The following is a 15,323-nucleotide window of genomic DNA, read 5'->3' on the forward strand; positions in this document are numbered from 1 at the left end:
CTAACCTGACAAAGAGGTGCTCCCAGGAAATTCCTGAGCCTTCATCACAAGAAATTGCCTCATTCAAAAAGATGATTTATGAATGCTTCTGGGTAAAGAGGAGAAAGTAAAGATCTTGTTTCTGGGGTTCCATTCTTGCTCAGCAAGTGATATCCTGCTGGCGTGGCCCAGCACTTTCTCTGCTCGATCAGGTCATCACATGTCAAACTCAACCGCTAGCACAAAGGCCCATGTCCTTCCCTGCCCAGCAGGTTGCTGATGCTGCTGAATAGCTCCTCTGGACCAACATTCTCCTCTTGGACAGCTTGATAATTTGCATCCAGGGCATGGCACAAGCCTTCACCCTCCTGTTTACCTTCCTAGGTGTGCAGTTTGTGCTTGCAACCTTCAAAATCTGCGCTTTCAATATACGCAGCTTTGGGAGAGCCAAAGCGGCAAACCCAAGGGTCATGGCAGCTCTTGTTCAGGTGAGTTTGTGACTGGTTCAGGTGAAGCCAATGCTGGTGGCTGTGCTACATTTCTTTCAGGAGGGGGCCAGCTCCCGGCGCTACTAGAAACTATGCCCCGCTCCCCCAGCCAAGAAGACTAGAGACCAATGCAGCGATGCAGAGGCAAAATCCTAACGCACAACCAGCCCTTTGGAAAGGCTGCAAATGCAGCTCGCCGGCGGCTGAGCACCTGGGGCCCTCTGGTGGTTTTGGTGCGCGAATCCCGGCATGCCGGGCCACTGGCGGGCTGAGCCGGCCGGCCGCGGAAGGCTCAATTAGTGAGTACGCATTAGCAAGGAAAGAATCCCAGCCGATGGCATGCTTGTTCCGTAGTTATTTTAATTAGGTGAACGCTTGATTGTCACTGATGTTTTAACCTTATTTTTTATGTTATTAGGTGCTGCCGCCAATATGTTTTAAACCCTAGATTTTGATACAACTAAACTAATGGGTTTTGTCTTATTTCTGGGTTTTTATACACACACACACTATTATTTTTATTATGTTTATTTGGTTATTGAACTCTGATAGCTTATTTATGATTTCATTGTTATTGGTCCTTTGTAATTGTGTATTGTCATGTGTTTTGGACTGTTTTCTGTGGTCTGTGGATTTTAATATGTCAGAGGGGCTATATGGGGGGCAGCATATAAATCAAATAAATAGATAGATAGATCTATTTGGAACTTGCAACAAACGGATCTTGGGAACAGAGGCATCATCTTGGGTCAGGCACAGCCCTGATTCCCAGTACGATGTGAAGACCTGCTCTTGGACATATTAAATGTAAGCTTCACATGCAAATATGTAACACATCCTGAGAGTATAAGTGCTACTTTAAAGTCTCTCAGCTTGGTGTGCAGACCCTTGGCAACTCAGCCAGGGCTGGGAATGGGAAAGCCCTGGTTTGCCAGAACGCTGTGTGTCCCAGTAGGCAACCTCGTGGCATCCAGATGCCCCCTCAGCCCCAACCAGCATGGCTACTGGTCAGTGAATTATGGGAGCCATCTGGAAAGCAGCAGGTTTCCTACTGTATTTGATGGTATCCAGCTGTCTCCACCTATGATTAGAATGGAAGCTGCAGGCAGAATGGGTTCCCCCTTCCCTTTGTGCCCCCCTGGAAACCTTCCACAGCAGATGCAGGGGGAGGGAAGTCAGAGAGCAATTTTATTAAGCCTGTGTAAGTCTGATCACGTGATGTTGGATGTCTCCCGCTAAGCTGTGTAGACCAATGATTGGACAGCACCCAGGTGAACACGCATTCAAGCAAAGGGCTTCTGAATTCTTTCTCATGGTCACTCAGGACAGAGAACCCATGAACTGCATCTGAGGAATAATCAAATATGGAATGGGGAAGAGGATGGTTGGGCAGGGTTGGCTTAAGGCACTTTGCACCTGTGTGAACTAAGGGGTGCACCGTTCAGGTTCCTTTGCAGTGCTGCAGAGGTTGCTGGGGTGAACATCGTAGAGCAGTTGTACTTAGTGCTGGGTTTGCACTCCTCCATCACCTGCGAAGCAGAAAAGGAGCCAGGGCTGTAGCCCTCTGCAGGGACACGCTGCTTCCTGGGCATGGCTAAAAGTATGGCAGTCCTCAAGAGGTTTGCATGTGGGGGGAGTGGAGGGCAAAGGCCTGTCTGCAGTGACACTCCTGATCACACTGAGCGCTAGAGTCAGGCTGCCACCGCCTTGTCACTTGATCTTGCCCTTGCGCCTTTGGCAGCAGTTTGATCAGAAACAGCAAGCCAGCCAAGCTCTTCCTCAGCTGGAGATAAAGGTGTGTGTGTGTGTGGGGGGGGTGGGTTGGCCCTGTAAATATCCATGTGCCAGGCTGTTTGCTTAAGGCCCAAGGGCAGGGCCTGCAAAAACAAACCATGCTGACAGTCCTAATGTTACAGAGCAAAGGCCAGCAGGGGCCAAGGAGAAATAAGGCTCAGTGTTCCCTGTGACTACAGGGTTTTAATGGGATTAAGCCTTCCAAAAAAGTTTTCAACACTGTTCCCAATTAACTGGGCAGCAGATGCATAAAAGTTACTATTTTTTGACGCAAATACCTCTGAAAATGGGAGTGTGTGGCATCCAAAGTGGACCATCGCTCCCTTTTGTCTCTCACAGAAGGAAATACCTCTCCTAAAGCAATCCCTGCATTGCTCTGATGTGTGCATTATTGAAAAGCAAAGGGAGTGTGCCTCTTGCTTCAGAAAGTGTTTTTGTCAAATATTTAAATGCGTGCATCTAAAGGACAGCACCATCCTGGGAGCAGGGAAGAAAGTGCAGCAGGTGATTCACCGCTTCCTCAGCTCTGATGAGTGCATGCTGGACAGAGCGGAAGGAGAGGGGAGTGGCTTTTTTATCCCCCATTCCTGACTGGTTTCATAGTTGATCATCATTATTTCTCTTTCCATTGCCTTCTTGAATCTATATTGAAAGAACTGGGTGATACATATCACAGGCACGGTTGTAAGGACACTTGTGTTGCATGGTGCCCTGGAAACATAGGACAGTGTACACGTCTGTCTCCATGAATGGATTTCCTTTGTGGATGGTGGGGGGCCATCTGCCGGCTGTGATCCTCTCGGGGCAGTGGTGAAGCCTTCTGCCACTGTGTCCACAATGCTCTGCCATCAATGAGAGAGCCAGTGTGCAGTGGTTAAGAGTGTGGGACAGGGACTCAGGAGACCTGGGTCATAGTCCTTGCTCAGCCATGGAGCCAACCAGGTGACTTTGGGTCCGTCACAGACTCTCAGCCCAGCTACCTCACAGGGTTGTTGTTGTGGGGATAAGACTGAGAGGAGGACGGGGGAGGAAGAGAATGATGTAACTTCTTTAAAAAAAGAAAAAAGGTGGGATATAAATCTAATAAATGAAAACAAAGGCTGGGGAGCATTCCAGGGATGAACTGAGGAACACTTTGCTTCTGCCAAAGGCCCTGTTTTCCTTGGAAGCACCCCTGCAACAGGGAAACAATTCATGGCAGCCCTGTGGTTCACTAGCCAGGAACCCATTACATGGCCAGTCATATTTTCCATGGAAGCCATTTTGTATTGGTGCCCAGAGCAGTTTCTTGAATTCCCAAATGTGATCTCAGGTCTAACAAGGTTGGGGACCCTTGTTTTCACAAAAATAATAGATTGAAATGCATTCAATTGTTCCTGGGCAGTTCGAGATACAAAGGAATTACCCAAATGTGAAGAGAAAGCAGATCTAAAATACTATTTGCTTGTCTTCCTTGTTGCCTTTGCATTACCAGCAATGTTCAAGCCCACTAGGTGGCATGGCTGGGCAACAGCCAAACCCCCAGACCAGCATGAGGCTTGCTGATCACAGAGAATGGCCGGGAGAGCAGCCAGCTTCCTGGCATTACTCCCAGGAGCCCAACAGACCCCTCACAGCCTGTGGCTCCCTGCGGTGCACACCTGAGAGAGCTTTAAAGCAACTGCAGTGATAAGGCCAAGAGAGAATGAGCAAGGCCATGGACAGCTGGTGGCCATCTAAATGTTCTTTCCTCTAATGGCCATGATCCCACCCCATCAGCTAGGCTGCCTAGGCCTGATGGGAGTTGTAGGCCAAACCATCTGGAGGACCACAATTTGCTCAACCCTGATCCAGAGCAAACAACTATCCAAGTCTCCATGGCCCCTTGACTGTGATGGCCAGGGCATCATCACCATCTTAATTTGTACGCTGCTTTCCCACAAAAGGTGCTCAAAGTTGCTCACAATGCATTGAACTCTGCATTTATATCCCACCTTTCTTCCTATTCCAAAGACCCAAGCTGGCTTACAAGGTTCTCCTCCTCTACATTTTCTCCTCCCAACAACAACCCTGTGAGGTAGGTTGGGCCAAGAGTCTGTGAGTGTTCCAAAGTGCCTCAGTCGGCTCCATGGCTGAGTGGGGATTCACACCTGGATCTTCTGAGTCCCAGCCCAGCACTCTTAACCACCACATACACTTGTTTTTATATTTAAAAATGACAAATGTGTCTCAATATTCAGCTGCAATGATACAATAAGAAACACCCCAATGATTCATTTCACAAGTACCAACACCATTTCAAATTCATCACAAAATAGATAATATCCATAACCAAAATATTATACCATTATTATTTATCACAAATGCATCAGGTAGAACCAAATACAGCAATCCTCTCCACTGCACTGAAGCACCAACAATGCACACAGGGGTCCCTCAGGTGTGTCAGGTGAGGAAACAGTGACCGGGGCTCTTACAGCCAGCAGCAGCTGATCTGCCCCATGTTCGCTGGTGCAGTTCCCGAGCAGGCTTTCCCCATGGGCTCCAGAGAGCCTCTGGAAACTGCAGACAGGGCTGACACTACTTTAAGCAGAGTGAGGCTCCCACCTCAGGCCTTGCAGGAGAGAAGCTGCATCCCTAAGCTAGCCTGATGCCCTCAGGCATTGTGTGCTGTTCCTTCACCAACACAGGAGAAGGATTTACCTGCCAGTCCAGTGGGCTCTTGTGCCTGGGATGGGACTGGAGCCATCTTGGACTTCGCCTCAGGAGGCAAAAGGTCTTGGGCCAGCCCTGGCTGCAGAAATAGAGCCAGCCACTCTGGGACCCATTTTGCTAAGCCAGCACTCACCATGTCGCAGCTGATCTCCCCATGCCAAGGGGGATGGAGTCTTGCCTCTTCCCCTACATGCTGGATCAGTGCATGCTCTGGGGTTTGAGGAGCCTTGGGCAGGACTCCCTCAGTGGGCCTCTCTCTCAGCAAGCCTATCTTCTGAGGAGCTCCTCTGTCTTCTCCTCAGTCGCAGGCAGTCAATGGGGAGTGCCATCTTCTGCTCCTCCTTCCTTCACAATACCAGTTTTCCGGGCCAGAGCGAGAGGCAGGCGAGCAAGCGGGTTGCAGTGGGGCAGAAGAGGAGGAGCCGGGCTGGTGGGCTCTTGTCACTGGGCCCCTGTAGGGGCACAGACCTTGGCAGGGGCCCAGGCACACTTCCCCTTGACACTGCTCTGCATGTTCCAGATGCTGCCTGCCAGCATGCTGATTTCTCAGCCCATGTGGTTACTCCCACATAACAATGGACTTAGTTCTTAGCTTGACGGAAAGGGCAGGCAGCAGCTGCAGGACGGTAACGCAGGAAGGATCTCTGTCTCTGCTTCTTCAGTGGCATGTGATCCACAGCCTCTCCTTGGGCATTAGGATGGCCTCCCTGTTGGCTCTGAGAGCCAATACCCACAGTGCTTCAGCAGCAGAGGGGACACTGCGACATGTTTTTTTCTGACCCACCACTGTTCCTCCCCCTCCGCCAGATCCTCTCTCGCTGTGATATCTCTGCTGTACAAGAGGTGCGTGACTCCAAGGGCTTGGCCATTCGGATGCTGCTACAGGAGCTGAACAGGTATCAGCTGATGCTTCCTCCAGTCGTGATCCTCACATGTACCAGAACGAGGCGTATCATGGCCAGCCTTCCCTGCCCTAATAGCACAGAAGGCTGGGTTGAGGAAGACTCTTTATCCCAGATGTGCTGGCGTGTTTTTACAATGCTGCAAGTCAGATGCGGAGCAACCCTGTTCTGTCATTTTGTCCCTCATTAGCAAAAGCCAGCCATGCCACTGGGGAGAGCAGGGACAGGTGGCCACTTTGGGCAGCTGAGCTTGGGTGGCACAAAAGGGCAGCACATTGTTTTGGGGCAATCCTAAAGCATATTTAGTGAGAAGAAACAACCCTACAGTTGTTCCCTATGACCCATGTCAGCTTGGGAATACCAGGAAGGGCAGGACGTTTTCCTGTCTAAACATGCATGCAATTGTGCATTTATTTATTGTTTGGTTGGTTCTGATCTATTTTTACTGCCAGGGAGAGGGGCTTCTGGGATTTTCTGCATCAGGTGCCTGATGTAAAAGTAACCATTGGCTGCTCTGCCTCAGGTAGCAACATGTCCTGGGCCAGCCCTGCTCATCCCTTGGTTGTGTCCCGCTGTGGCATCTCACATGTCTGCCTGCTCCATCGTCAAGCCCAGTCCTGCTACCCAGCTGATTTTGGATTCCTCGAGGCATTATATGTGGGGTGCTTTTGAAAGCAGTGGGACTGTTGGCAGGCACTACATGCCATGGTCTTGTTATGCCAGTGCTGCACCCATGGATGGCAAGATGGCGGGGCAGACAGCCCCTGGAGATTGGAAGCATCAAATGAAAAATTTGGGGCTCTGTCCCAACTGGGACTGCTTCCTGCACCGCCTCTGGTAATGTAGAGCAGCAACCATCATCATACCGTGCAAGAGGAGGGAGAAGGGAAAGCGCATGCAACTCCTGACTGCAGTTCCTGTTCTGGGAGAGTAGGCAGGGCAGCAACATGGCACCACGGCTCTCTTGTGTGCAGGTGTGACCCTTCTCATCACTACAGCCACCTGGAGAGCAAGAGGCTGGGGCAGGGCAGCTACAAGGAGCAGAATGTCTTTGTGTACCGGTAATTCCTTTTTTTTTTTTGGGTAGGGGGCAGTTTTGCAAAGCCCTTTCCCCAGTTTCTTCTGAGAGTGAGACAAGTGCTGCAAGACTCTGATATTTCAAGCCCCACCCAATGAACTTCTTGGCTGCACAGTGATACAAACCTGGATTTCAAATATGGCAGAGGTCCAGCTTTTTGTCCACCACATCACACTTGCGCATTATGGTTAGGCCCCACAATGCAGATGGGGATCTGAGACCTAGTTCTCACTGAGGTTGGAAACCAGTGTTTGAACTGAGCCACTTCACACTGACCGAATCATACATAAAGAGATGGATCCCTCTATGCAGAAAACTGGCATGGCAGGGTAAGGACTAGGCTAGTTTTTATGTAAATATATACAGATAAAGCAAGCTGTATCTACCTATGTGTGGGAATTCAGTCGAGACAGCCCACCCACCCAGTAATCTCCAAAGTAGTATAGACCCAGACACAAATGGAACCCTCTCAGTAAGAACCAGTTTGAATGGCTCACTTAAGAGCATGCAAGCAGCCTGCAACAAACCTGTCTCCTAAATCCAACTGCAGCTTCGTATACAGTGAGCCAGACTATGCAAGCTAATATGCAGGGGGAAGCTCCCATTCTGGAAACTTGTGAACTACAAAGCTTCCTTGGACACCTCCTCTTTCTGTTACCTGTTTTTCTGATTGACAGGATGGATGTTGTGTCAATCACAGATTGGTGCCAGTTTGGGGAGGAGGATGTCACCGACTCCAAGGCCTTTGCCAGGGGACCCTTTGCTGCACGTTTCCATTCTCCACATACAGGTAATGCCCAGTTTCTCCTAGTGGAGCCCAAGAGAGTTCTGGACATAATGACCACAGATTCCGAGACATAATTCTGGACTAAAAAATGCTCCATTTAGCATCCAGTATACATTATGCAAGTTAACACATTTCTATAATTTTGTGAGCTGATTTTACTGTTTTGCAAAATTTGTTCTGCTGTGTTAAGGATGGGAACATCAAAATATGCACGAAACTGTAGCCTTGTCCCTGACCACTCCTTCTTGAAACCCATCCCACTTTTGAAATTTCAGCTGGCATTTCAAGTGTATCTTTGCTGCCATAAGGTTTAGAAGCATGCGCTTTAAAAAGAGAAAAAACTCAAATGCCACACCTCTGGTATCACTTTTATGTTGGGATTGGTTTCCTTTTCAGCCCCAGAGGACTAAATGGTGTTCAGAGGTGAGGAAAGAAAGGGCGGGGGGGGGGGGAATACAAATGTATCTAGAAACTAGGATGAGAAAAGCAGCTGGTATGTTTTGGGATAGTGGAAGAGAGTTAGAGGCGCACATTCTACCATCCTCCCCTATTACCTGAACCACTATCATTCACCTGCAGCCATAGAGGACTTTGTACTACTCTTGCACCACGCTAGTCCTCGAGAAGCTGCCCATGAGCTTGACCTGCTCTTTGGAGTGTGCCTGGAACTGATGCAGCGGTGGAAAACTGAAGTATGTTATATGGGGTGTGGGTGGAGAATGTTGCTCAGATGAGCCAGTGATTCCTCACATCCTTCCCCTGCCACAATCCAAGCAGAATGTGATGGTGCTAGGAGACCTAAATGCTGCCGGTGCCTACATCCCAGCAAGCGCTTGGGCTAGGATCCGCCTGCGCACTCACCATGCCTTCCACTGGCTCATCGGGGACAAAGAGGACACCACAGTCAGCCACCGGACATGCTATGCCTACGACAGGTACCAAATCCGTATTTCCAGCTCCAGCCATCTCCATTCTTTAAAGGAATTTCTTGTCATTCACAAAAGCAACCCATAGCCGCCAGCCTTTTGGGCAAGCATGGCATAAATTATCTGCAGCATATTGTAGAATGATTTCTCAAAATGGCTTGCAACAATAGACACCAGCATTACAAACTAAAATGACAAGACACACAATAGAAAGGGTGCAAGATATTAATTTTTCAGGGCCAAAACAATGTGGTGAGCTATAACTAGGCATTTAAATGCACTTTGGGCCAGGCTGATTTTATTTATTTAAAACATTTGTATGCCACCTATTGTGCCTTAGCATCTCTAGGCAGCTCACAATCAAATTAAAAACCATTATAAAAACTAATTATGCAACTAAAGCCCCCTGAAATCCATAATCAATTAAAGTCAAATAAAATACAAATAAAGGTCCGTGGCATCCCCGAGATGTTTGTAGGGGACAGGATAGAAAAGCTTTTAATTAATAAAATATAAAAATGTTTTTTTTTTAAAGGTAGGTCTTTGTCTGGTGCTGAAAGGAGTATAAAGAGGGCACCAGGCGAATCTCCTTGGGGAGAGTATTCCAGATATGGGGAGCAGCAGCAGCAAAGGCCCTCTTCCTACTCCTAGCAGCCCTCCCTCTCACTTCCCCAAGGGATGGCTCACACAGGAGGGCCTCCTACATAGATCTCGAAAGCCATATATGAGTGTAGGCGCTCCTTAAGGTGACCGGGGCCTAAGCCGTTTAGGGCTTATATATCAGTACAAGCACCCTAAATTGGGCCTGGGCTGATTCCCTTTCTACTGTTCATGCTTGAAGAGGATTCTTCTACCTTAGGACAATTGATGGGTTCAGGACATTCTTTGCCCTTACTTGTACAGTGGACTATGGTACATACACAGTTCCTCTTAGACATACCAGACTCTTACTACTGCAACAGATTGCTCTGTTTGCTCAAGTTATGCACTCACTTCATGGGGTCCTGGGAACGAAGCCTGCCCAGTTCCTTCTCACACTGTTGTGCTCTTCCCTGCTAGAATCATAGTCCACGGAGAAGAGCTATTCCGTGCTGTTGTGCCCAGGTCAGCCAAGCCCTTCAACTTCACAAGAGCGCTTGGACTCTCTGAAGATGAGGTGAGTAGTCAGTTCATCCCTCTTCGATACCCACCGCAAAAGCTGCTATCATAAACAGAAGAGTTCTGGAAAACCCACACCCATCTATTATTTCTACAGGCTCTAGAAATCAGTGACCACTATCCTGTGGAAGTGAACCTGCGGCTTACCCCCAGGACCCAGGAAGAGCTTTAAGTCTTTGGTCAGCCTCCTGTTCCTTGAGGCTAAATGCAAAACAAGAGGAATATGGAAGAAAAGAACCACTAAGGTAGCACCTACATTTAGGCACCAGATAAACACACATTAAGCAAAACTCTGTTCCTGAGATGTTTATGGCTATGGCAATAGACTTTTAAGAGTGGAGGAGTCTAATTTATTGTACGCGTTTTAAGTTGCATTTTCTGCCACCAAGTTGAAGTTTCAGAAACAGACATGGCTAAAATCTTTCCAACGGCTGGAGCATCAGGCCCAATCAAAAACCTTGCTCCTCCCCACATTCAAAGGTAGGTGAACACAAAACCATCATGTAGTCATTTAAGTTTTGAGATTTAGTACAAATGTGCTTCCTATTTGTGTATGATTTCCCATTTGTAGTTGTGTATCTTACACTTCCTCAGTCCAACTTGCTTTCTATACCTTTTTAGTTTCAGCTGAAATGCAATCAGTTCCAAGACACCACACTAGTGAAACCAACAGCTGAGCTAAAGCAACTGTATGCCTTTACAGTGTAAAAGGTGTTTGAATTTGGAACTTAAGGGGTGAATGACAGGGTCAAGCACCTTGTGGTCCTCCCAGTTTTGACCTATAACTCCCATTATAGGGAGTTCACCTTTAGCTATAGGGCTATAGTATAGGGCTTCACGTTTAGCTATGTTAACTAGGGTTGCTGAGAATTTGCAGCTAAAGCATCTGGGGGGCCATACTGCCCACTCCTTTATACACCCTTATTCTGCCTTAAAAAGTCAACAGACATGTTTATTAAACCAAGAGGAAAAAATGGTTTTCTACCCTAGATTTTAGATCCAGGGAGCATCATCTCCCTGCATCAGGCATTGGCAGCCATACAGACAAAAATAGTGACGGAGGCGTGGCAGGCTACTTCCTGGGTTGAGAGGATCTGCTTCTACCATTTCTGTGATCAAAAAGGGGTGGGTGCCTCCAGGGAGCTTTTTCTACATATAAAGATCACAAACACAAATATTGTGAGAGATGCTTGCCACTCACCTCCCCAACAAACACTGCACAAATAGTTTAGCAGGAGCAAGCAACTTGCTGCTCACCAGAGGGTTGGCCTACAAAACTGTCTTCCTCTCTTACTTTAGTCTATGCCAGCTAACCAGATGGGAGTTGTAGGCCAAAGCATCAGAAGGGCCACACGTTTCCCATTCTGGATTATAGCCATGTATCCAACTTTAGCTATGTATTGCAGGGCTAGGATTGGTAATGGAAGATAAATTGCTTGAAAAGTAACTTTCCCAAAATGACCAGTCTTACCTAAAAGAAGCCAGTACTCTAAAGCATTGGTACACTGGTACATCCTAATTATGTTCTCCTGCAAGTTTTCTGGCTTTTCTCCTTTTTCAGGTGCACACATAACATACCAAGGGGGTCAACACTGTGGAAACTGCCTTGAGCCATTGACAGGATTACAAATTCTCCCATCAGTTCAGAGGTACCTTAATTTTGGTTGTAAAGAGAAAGCAAATCATACCATGTTAGGTTATATGAATTCCAATCTTGCCCACACATTAATGATCACACAGCAGCTAGATAGAACTGTTTATTCTCATGAAAGTTTGCTCAAGTAAAGAACTGAGTAACACAGCCTAGGAATGCATCAGGCACTCATGCTGCATGAAGCACACGCCACTTGTCCAAAGGGCCCCTGTTGGGGATGTACTTAACTCCACAGCCATCAGGGATAAGGCGCTTCTCAGCCACCATTTCCTCAAATGCATCAGCATTGAATTTAGTGAAGCCCCATTTCTTGGAAATGTGGATCTGGAGGAGAGGGATGAGAACAGAAAAGTAACTCAGCATTTCTAAATTGCCTCCAAGTACTTTTCTTTAAAGGGCTGGACAAATGAACCAACATCCCCACCCCAGCTACCACTGCCTCTAATGAAGCAATACAGATCATAAGCAAGCTACAGTCAAGTTGTGTTATGAAGAAAGAAGATTTCACATACACCCTTCCACAAACAACTGATATCAGTTGGTGGAGACTGACACATCTGTCTTGGCTTTAAAAAGAACCCAAAGGCCTCACTAGTCAGCTGAGAGATTAACCCTTCTTCAGCATCTTATACTGAAGCACCACAATGCCTTTACATCTACATGTCCCAAAGACAAGTCACAGCAAAGTAGGGTTCCAACCATAAATTACCTTCTGCCGGCCAGGAAACTTGAACTTGGCCCTGCGTAGCGCTTCAATCACATGCTCCTTGTTCTGCACCTTGGTGCGAATGGACATGATGACCTGGCCAATGTGCACGCGGGCCACAGTGCCCTGAGGCTTGCCAAAGGCTCCACGCATTCCAGTCTGGAGCCTAATGGGAAACCAAAGCATAAGGTTTTAGTCTATGGCTTGACTGAAAGCCAAAGGTGTTCCCAAGGTCCCTTAAGGTGCTCTGTACAAGGAACAGAGCACGTACACAACCAAGGGACTTGCTGTGCGCAGTCAGTGCACACCATCCACTGACAGCAACAGGGGCTGGTCGGCTTAATTGACTGCAGGCTCAACTCCATCACTTCCTTGCAAGTTTAATGTCCGAATCAGATCTATTAACCATTCCTCACCTGTCAGCTCCAGCGCATGATAACATCTTGTTGATACGGATGACATGGAAAGGGTGAAGGCGCACACGGATGTGAAAGCCATCCTTGCCACAACTCTTCACCATGTATTTGTTGGCACAGATGCGGGCAGCCTCTAGAGCTGTGGGGAGAAGCATGTGGTGAATGGGGCAAGTGATACAGCCACAGAAACATCAAGGGCTAGTTACATGACCCGCTTGTGGCCAGTCCTTACCTTCTGATGACAACTGTTCATATTCATCTGATACCATGTGCCCACAGAGTGGGAATTCATCAACCTTAGCCTTCTTCCTGCCCAGGTCAAAGATTCTGATCTTAGGATCTGGAAGAAAAAAAAGCAGCCATTACATGAGGACACAGAAAAATAAAGATAATTCTCTGACACTGCCAGTCAAATGTGGGTAAACCACTGGCCAAATTAGGTGCCATCCATTTTGAACAAGCTGCTTGAGTCTTATCAAGAAAGCCTTCCTCAGGTTGAGTCTATTGCTCTTTTCCCAAAGCACAAATATGCATTTATAATTCATCTTATGCAAAAACAGAAATAATCTAGTTCACCATCACCTTACTTACCAGGAACACCTCTGCAGAAGCGGGACTTGGGGTAAGGCTTGTTCTTGCAATATCGATAGCTGCAGTAAAACAACATGATGGTGAGGAGCATGTCTTAACAGTGATTGCAACAGCTAAACATTTAAGTAGGTCAAGTTCTGGCATCCCCATCTCCTGGCCTGGTAAGTTAAGTGACACCCTTAATTCCTAAACATCTCCCAAATGGCCAAAGTGATTCCTCTAGGAAACACTGTCCCTTGTACCAAAGGCAGTGATCAACTAAGCAATCAAGAATGGTTGGAGACTCAGATATTTACTAGAGTTGTAAACTTGTATGTAAACCCTAAGTTTACCTGCCTGCAAAAAGTTTACTAGCCTACTGGGTCTGCAACAGAAGTGTTGGGCAGAGAGACATTCTACTCAATTGTCTCCATGAAATTACATGCACTCACCCTGCACACAATTTCTTATCTCCTATGGCTACAAGGCAAATAATTAAGTTATTAACAAGGGTTCACAAACACTTGACTTTATTTACTGGAGAAAGAGGCATGGCAACAGACTGGAAGTCTGCAGTTCATTTTTATTTCCCTATGAATTCACTAGGTGGTCTTAAGCAACACCACTTTCGGCCTTAACTCTTCTTCAGCGGGGGGGGGGGGATGTTAGCCTAAATTTACAGTGTTGTCCTAAGCATATCAATATATACTTAAAATGTTCTGCACATTTGTAAGCACGATGTACACTCTGTACCTGCATAAGTCACATACTAGACTGTAGGAAGCATCACAACATCCATTCCCTGCTTGTGGACCTTCCAGGGTTTTGTGGCTGGCCACTGTCAGAAACAGGATGCTGGCCTAGTCTGGGCTGTTCAATATGAATCTCCCAGCATGATAGCTGGCAGCCACCACATAAAAGCTACCTTGCTAATCAGATAAATTATGATATAAACATAATTTAGCGTTCCCCAACCTAGTGTTCTCCAGATCTATGTTCTACAATGAGATTATGGCAATTGCAGCCCAGCACATCTGGAGGGTCCCAGACTGTGAAAGACTTCTTTAATACAATATTCTGGCTCCCACCAAGAGGCCAACTAGATGCAGTCAGTAACTCCTAAACACATCAACCACCAGCAAAATTTAAGCTTGTCGCAGTTAGTGTCTGTTGATAGGTTTTATCCTCGAGAATCACGATTCGTATCCTGGAAGAGTGGAAACTAGAAATCAAGGAGGTCTCCCGAATAACAGCGCATTGCCTCCTCTTCCCTTCTCTTTTTCCCATCAGTCCTCAATACAGCCAGCCACCTCCACTCGCCTGCTTCGCTGTCTACCCCGGGGCGGACAGAACACTCACCATCGCGCGGGTCGGCGGCCCATGGTGACGGCTCTGAAAGAAAGACAGAAACAGAGAGTCAGGCACAGGCCACAAAGGGGCAGTGGAAACGGGTCTGGGGCCTACTGCGCCTCCGCCGACCAGAGCAGCGACGCAGCCACCTCACACTCACCTCGCCGAACGGAAAGAGAGTGGAGACGCGCGTGCGCGCCGTTTATGAATGGTGCCACTCTAGGACTGCTAAAAACCATAGATGTGGAGCCATGTGGTCGCCTGTAATAGACCGCGGAGTCATAGAGTCTACATTATAGGCTAGAGTGGCATTAGGCTCTCCCTGGCTTCCCGATTGATTTGCGAGGGTGTGTTTTAAATTCTTGGAAGCGGAAAGAATTATGAGGGGTTTCTATATGTAGGGTATGATCTTGTCTGTTTCGACAGGGTCAAATAGTGGCTAGGCAATGCTGGGAATTGTAGGAATTTATTCTGCGTAAATATATGGAAGGTTGAGCTTTTAATTGGGGAAACGAAGGCAGATGGAAGTGCGATTATAGTCAGCTGCAGTGCAGGTTGAGTTCCTTGTGGCCTATCGTTTGCTTTCAACATTTGCTTGCTTTGTAAGCCGTCCAGAGACGCAAGTAATGGACGGCGTACAAATTAAACAAACAAACATAATGTGAATGTGTACCTTTTAAGGGTGCAATCCTATGCTTGTTTAGACAGAAGTCTTACAGCTCCCAACATGTCCCCGCCAGATATGTCTATTGGGTAAGCCATTTAACAAAACTCTGACTTACATCATTAAAAATACTGAATCAAGCAGTAATCGAATGCCC

General features: G+C 47.3%; 2 protein-coding genes and 1 non-coding gene across 3 annotated transcripts; 1 reads left to right on the plus strand and 2 right to left on the minus strand.

The window, feature by feature from the left end:
• Positions 1–326: 326 nt before the first annotated feature.
• LOC123029955 (deoxyribonuclease-1-like) lies at positions 327–10,352 on the plus strand. The gene is made up of 8 exons (XM_044443421.1): positions 327–467; positions 5,763–5,851; positions 6,832–6,918; positions 7,613–7,725; positions 8,302–8,414; positions 8,500–8,657; positions 9,708–9,804; positions 9,904–10,352. Exons 1-8 carry the CDS (start codon positions 327–329, stop codon positions 9,976–9,978), a joined length of 873 nt encoding a protein of 290 aa, XP_044299356.1. The 3' UTR covers positions 9,979–10,352.
• A 1,198-nt stretch (positions 10,353–11,550) lies between these two features.
• Positions 11,551–14,683, minus strand: RPL10 (ribosomal protein L10). The gene is made up of 7 exons (XM_044443771.1): positions 14,663–14,683; positions 14,512–14,544; positions 13,174–13,232; positions 12,815–12,922; positions 12,583–12,721; positions 12,170–12,332; positions 11,551–11,784 (listed from the first exon to the last, which is right to left on the minus strand). The coding sequence occupies exons 2-7, from the start codon at positions 14,532–14,534 to the stop codon at positions 11,629–11,631; spliced, it is 648 nt and encodes a 215-aa protein (XP_044299706.1). The 5' UTR covers positions 14,535–14,544; positions 14,663–14,683; the 3' UTR covers positions 11,551–11,628.
• LOC123030151 lies at positions 12,386–12,519 on the minus strand. The gene has a single exon (XR_006416050.1). It is a non-coding gene; the product is annotated as a small nucleolar RNA SNORA70 (small nucleolar RNA).
• Positions 14,684–15,323: the final 640 nt, after the last annotated feature.

The sequence above is a fragment of the Varanus komodoensis genome, unplaced genomic scaffold (assembly GCF_004798865.1).
Source record: "Varanus komodoensis strain SLA01 unplaced genomic scaffold, ASM479886v1 scaffold42, whole genome shotgun sequence".
NCBI lineage: Eukaryota > Metazoa > Chordata > Lepidosauria > Squamata > Varanidae > Varanus > Varanus komodoensis.

Excerpts from the sequence above, each read along its gene's own strand:
- RPL10 (XM_044443771.1), bottom strand. The coding sequence starts at position 14,534 with ATGGGCCGCCGACCCGCGCGATG. Across the intron at positions 12,722-12,814 it reads TGAACAGTTGTCATCAGAAG|CTCTAGAGGCTGCCCGCATC; the intron begins GTAAGGACTGGC and ends TTCTCCCCACAG. Across the intron at positions 11,785-12,169 it reads AGTTTCCTGGCCGGCAGAAG|ATCCACATTTCCAAGAAATG; the intron begins GTAATTTATGGT and ends CCTCTCCTCCAG.
- LOC123029955 (XM_044443421.1), top strand. The coding sequence starts at position 327 with ATGGCACAAGCCTTCACCCTCCTGTTTACCTTCCTAGGTGTGCAGTTT. Across the intron at positions 6,919-7,612 it reads CAGAATGTCTTTGTGTACCG|GATGGATGTTGTGTCAATCA; the intron begins GTAATTCCTTTT and ends TCTGATTGACAG. Across the intron at positions 7,726-8,301 it reads TTTCCATTCTCCACATACAG|CCATAGAGGACTTTGTACTA; the intron begins GTAATGCCCAGT and ends ATTCACCTGCAG.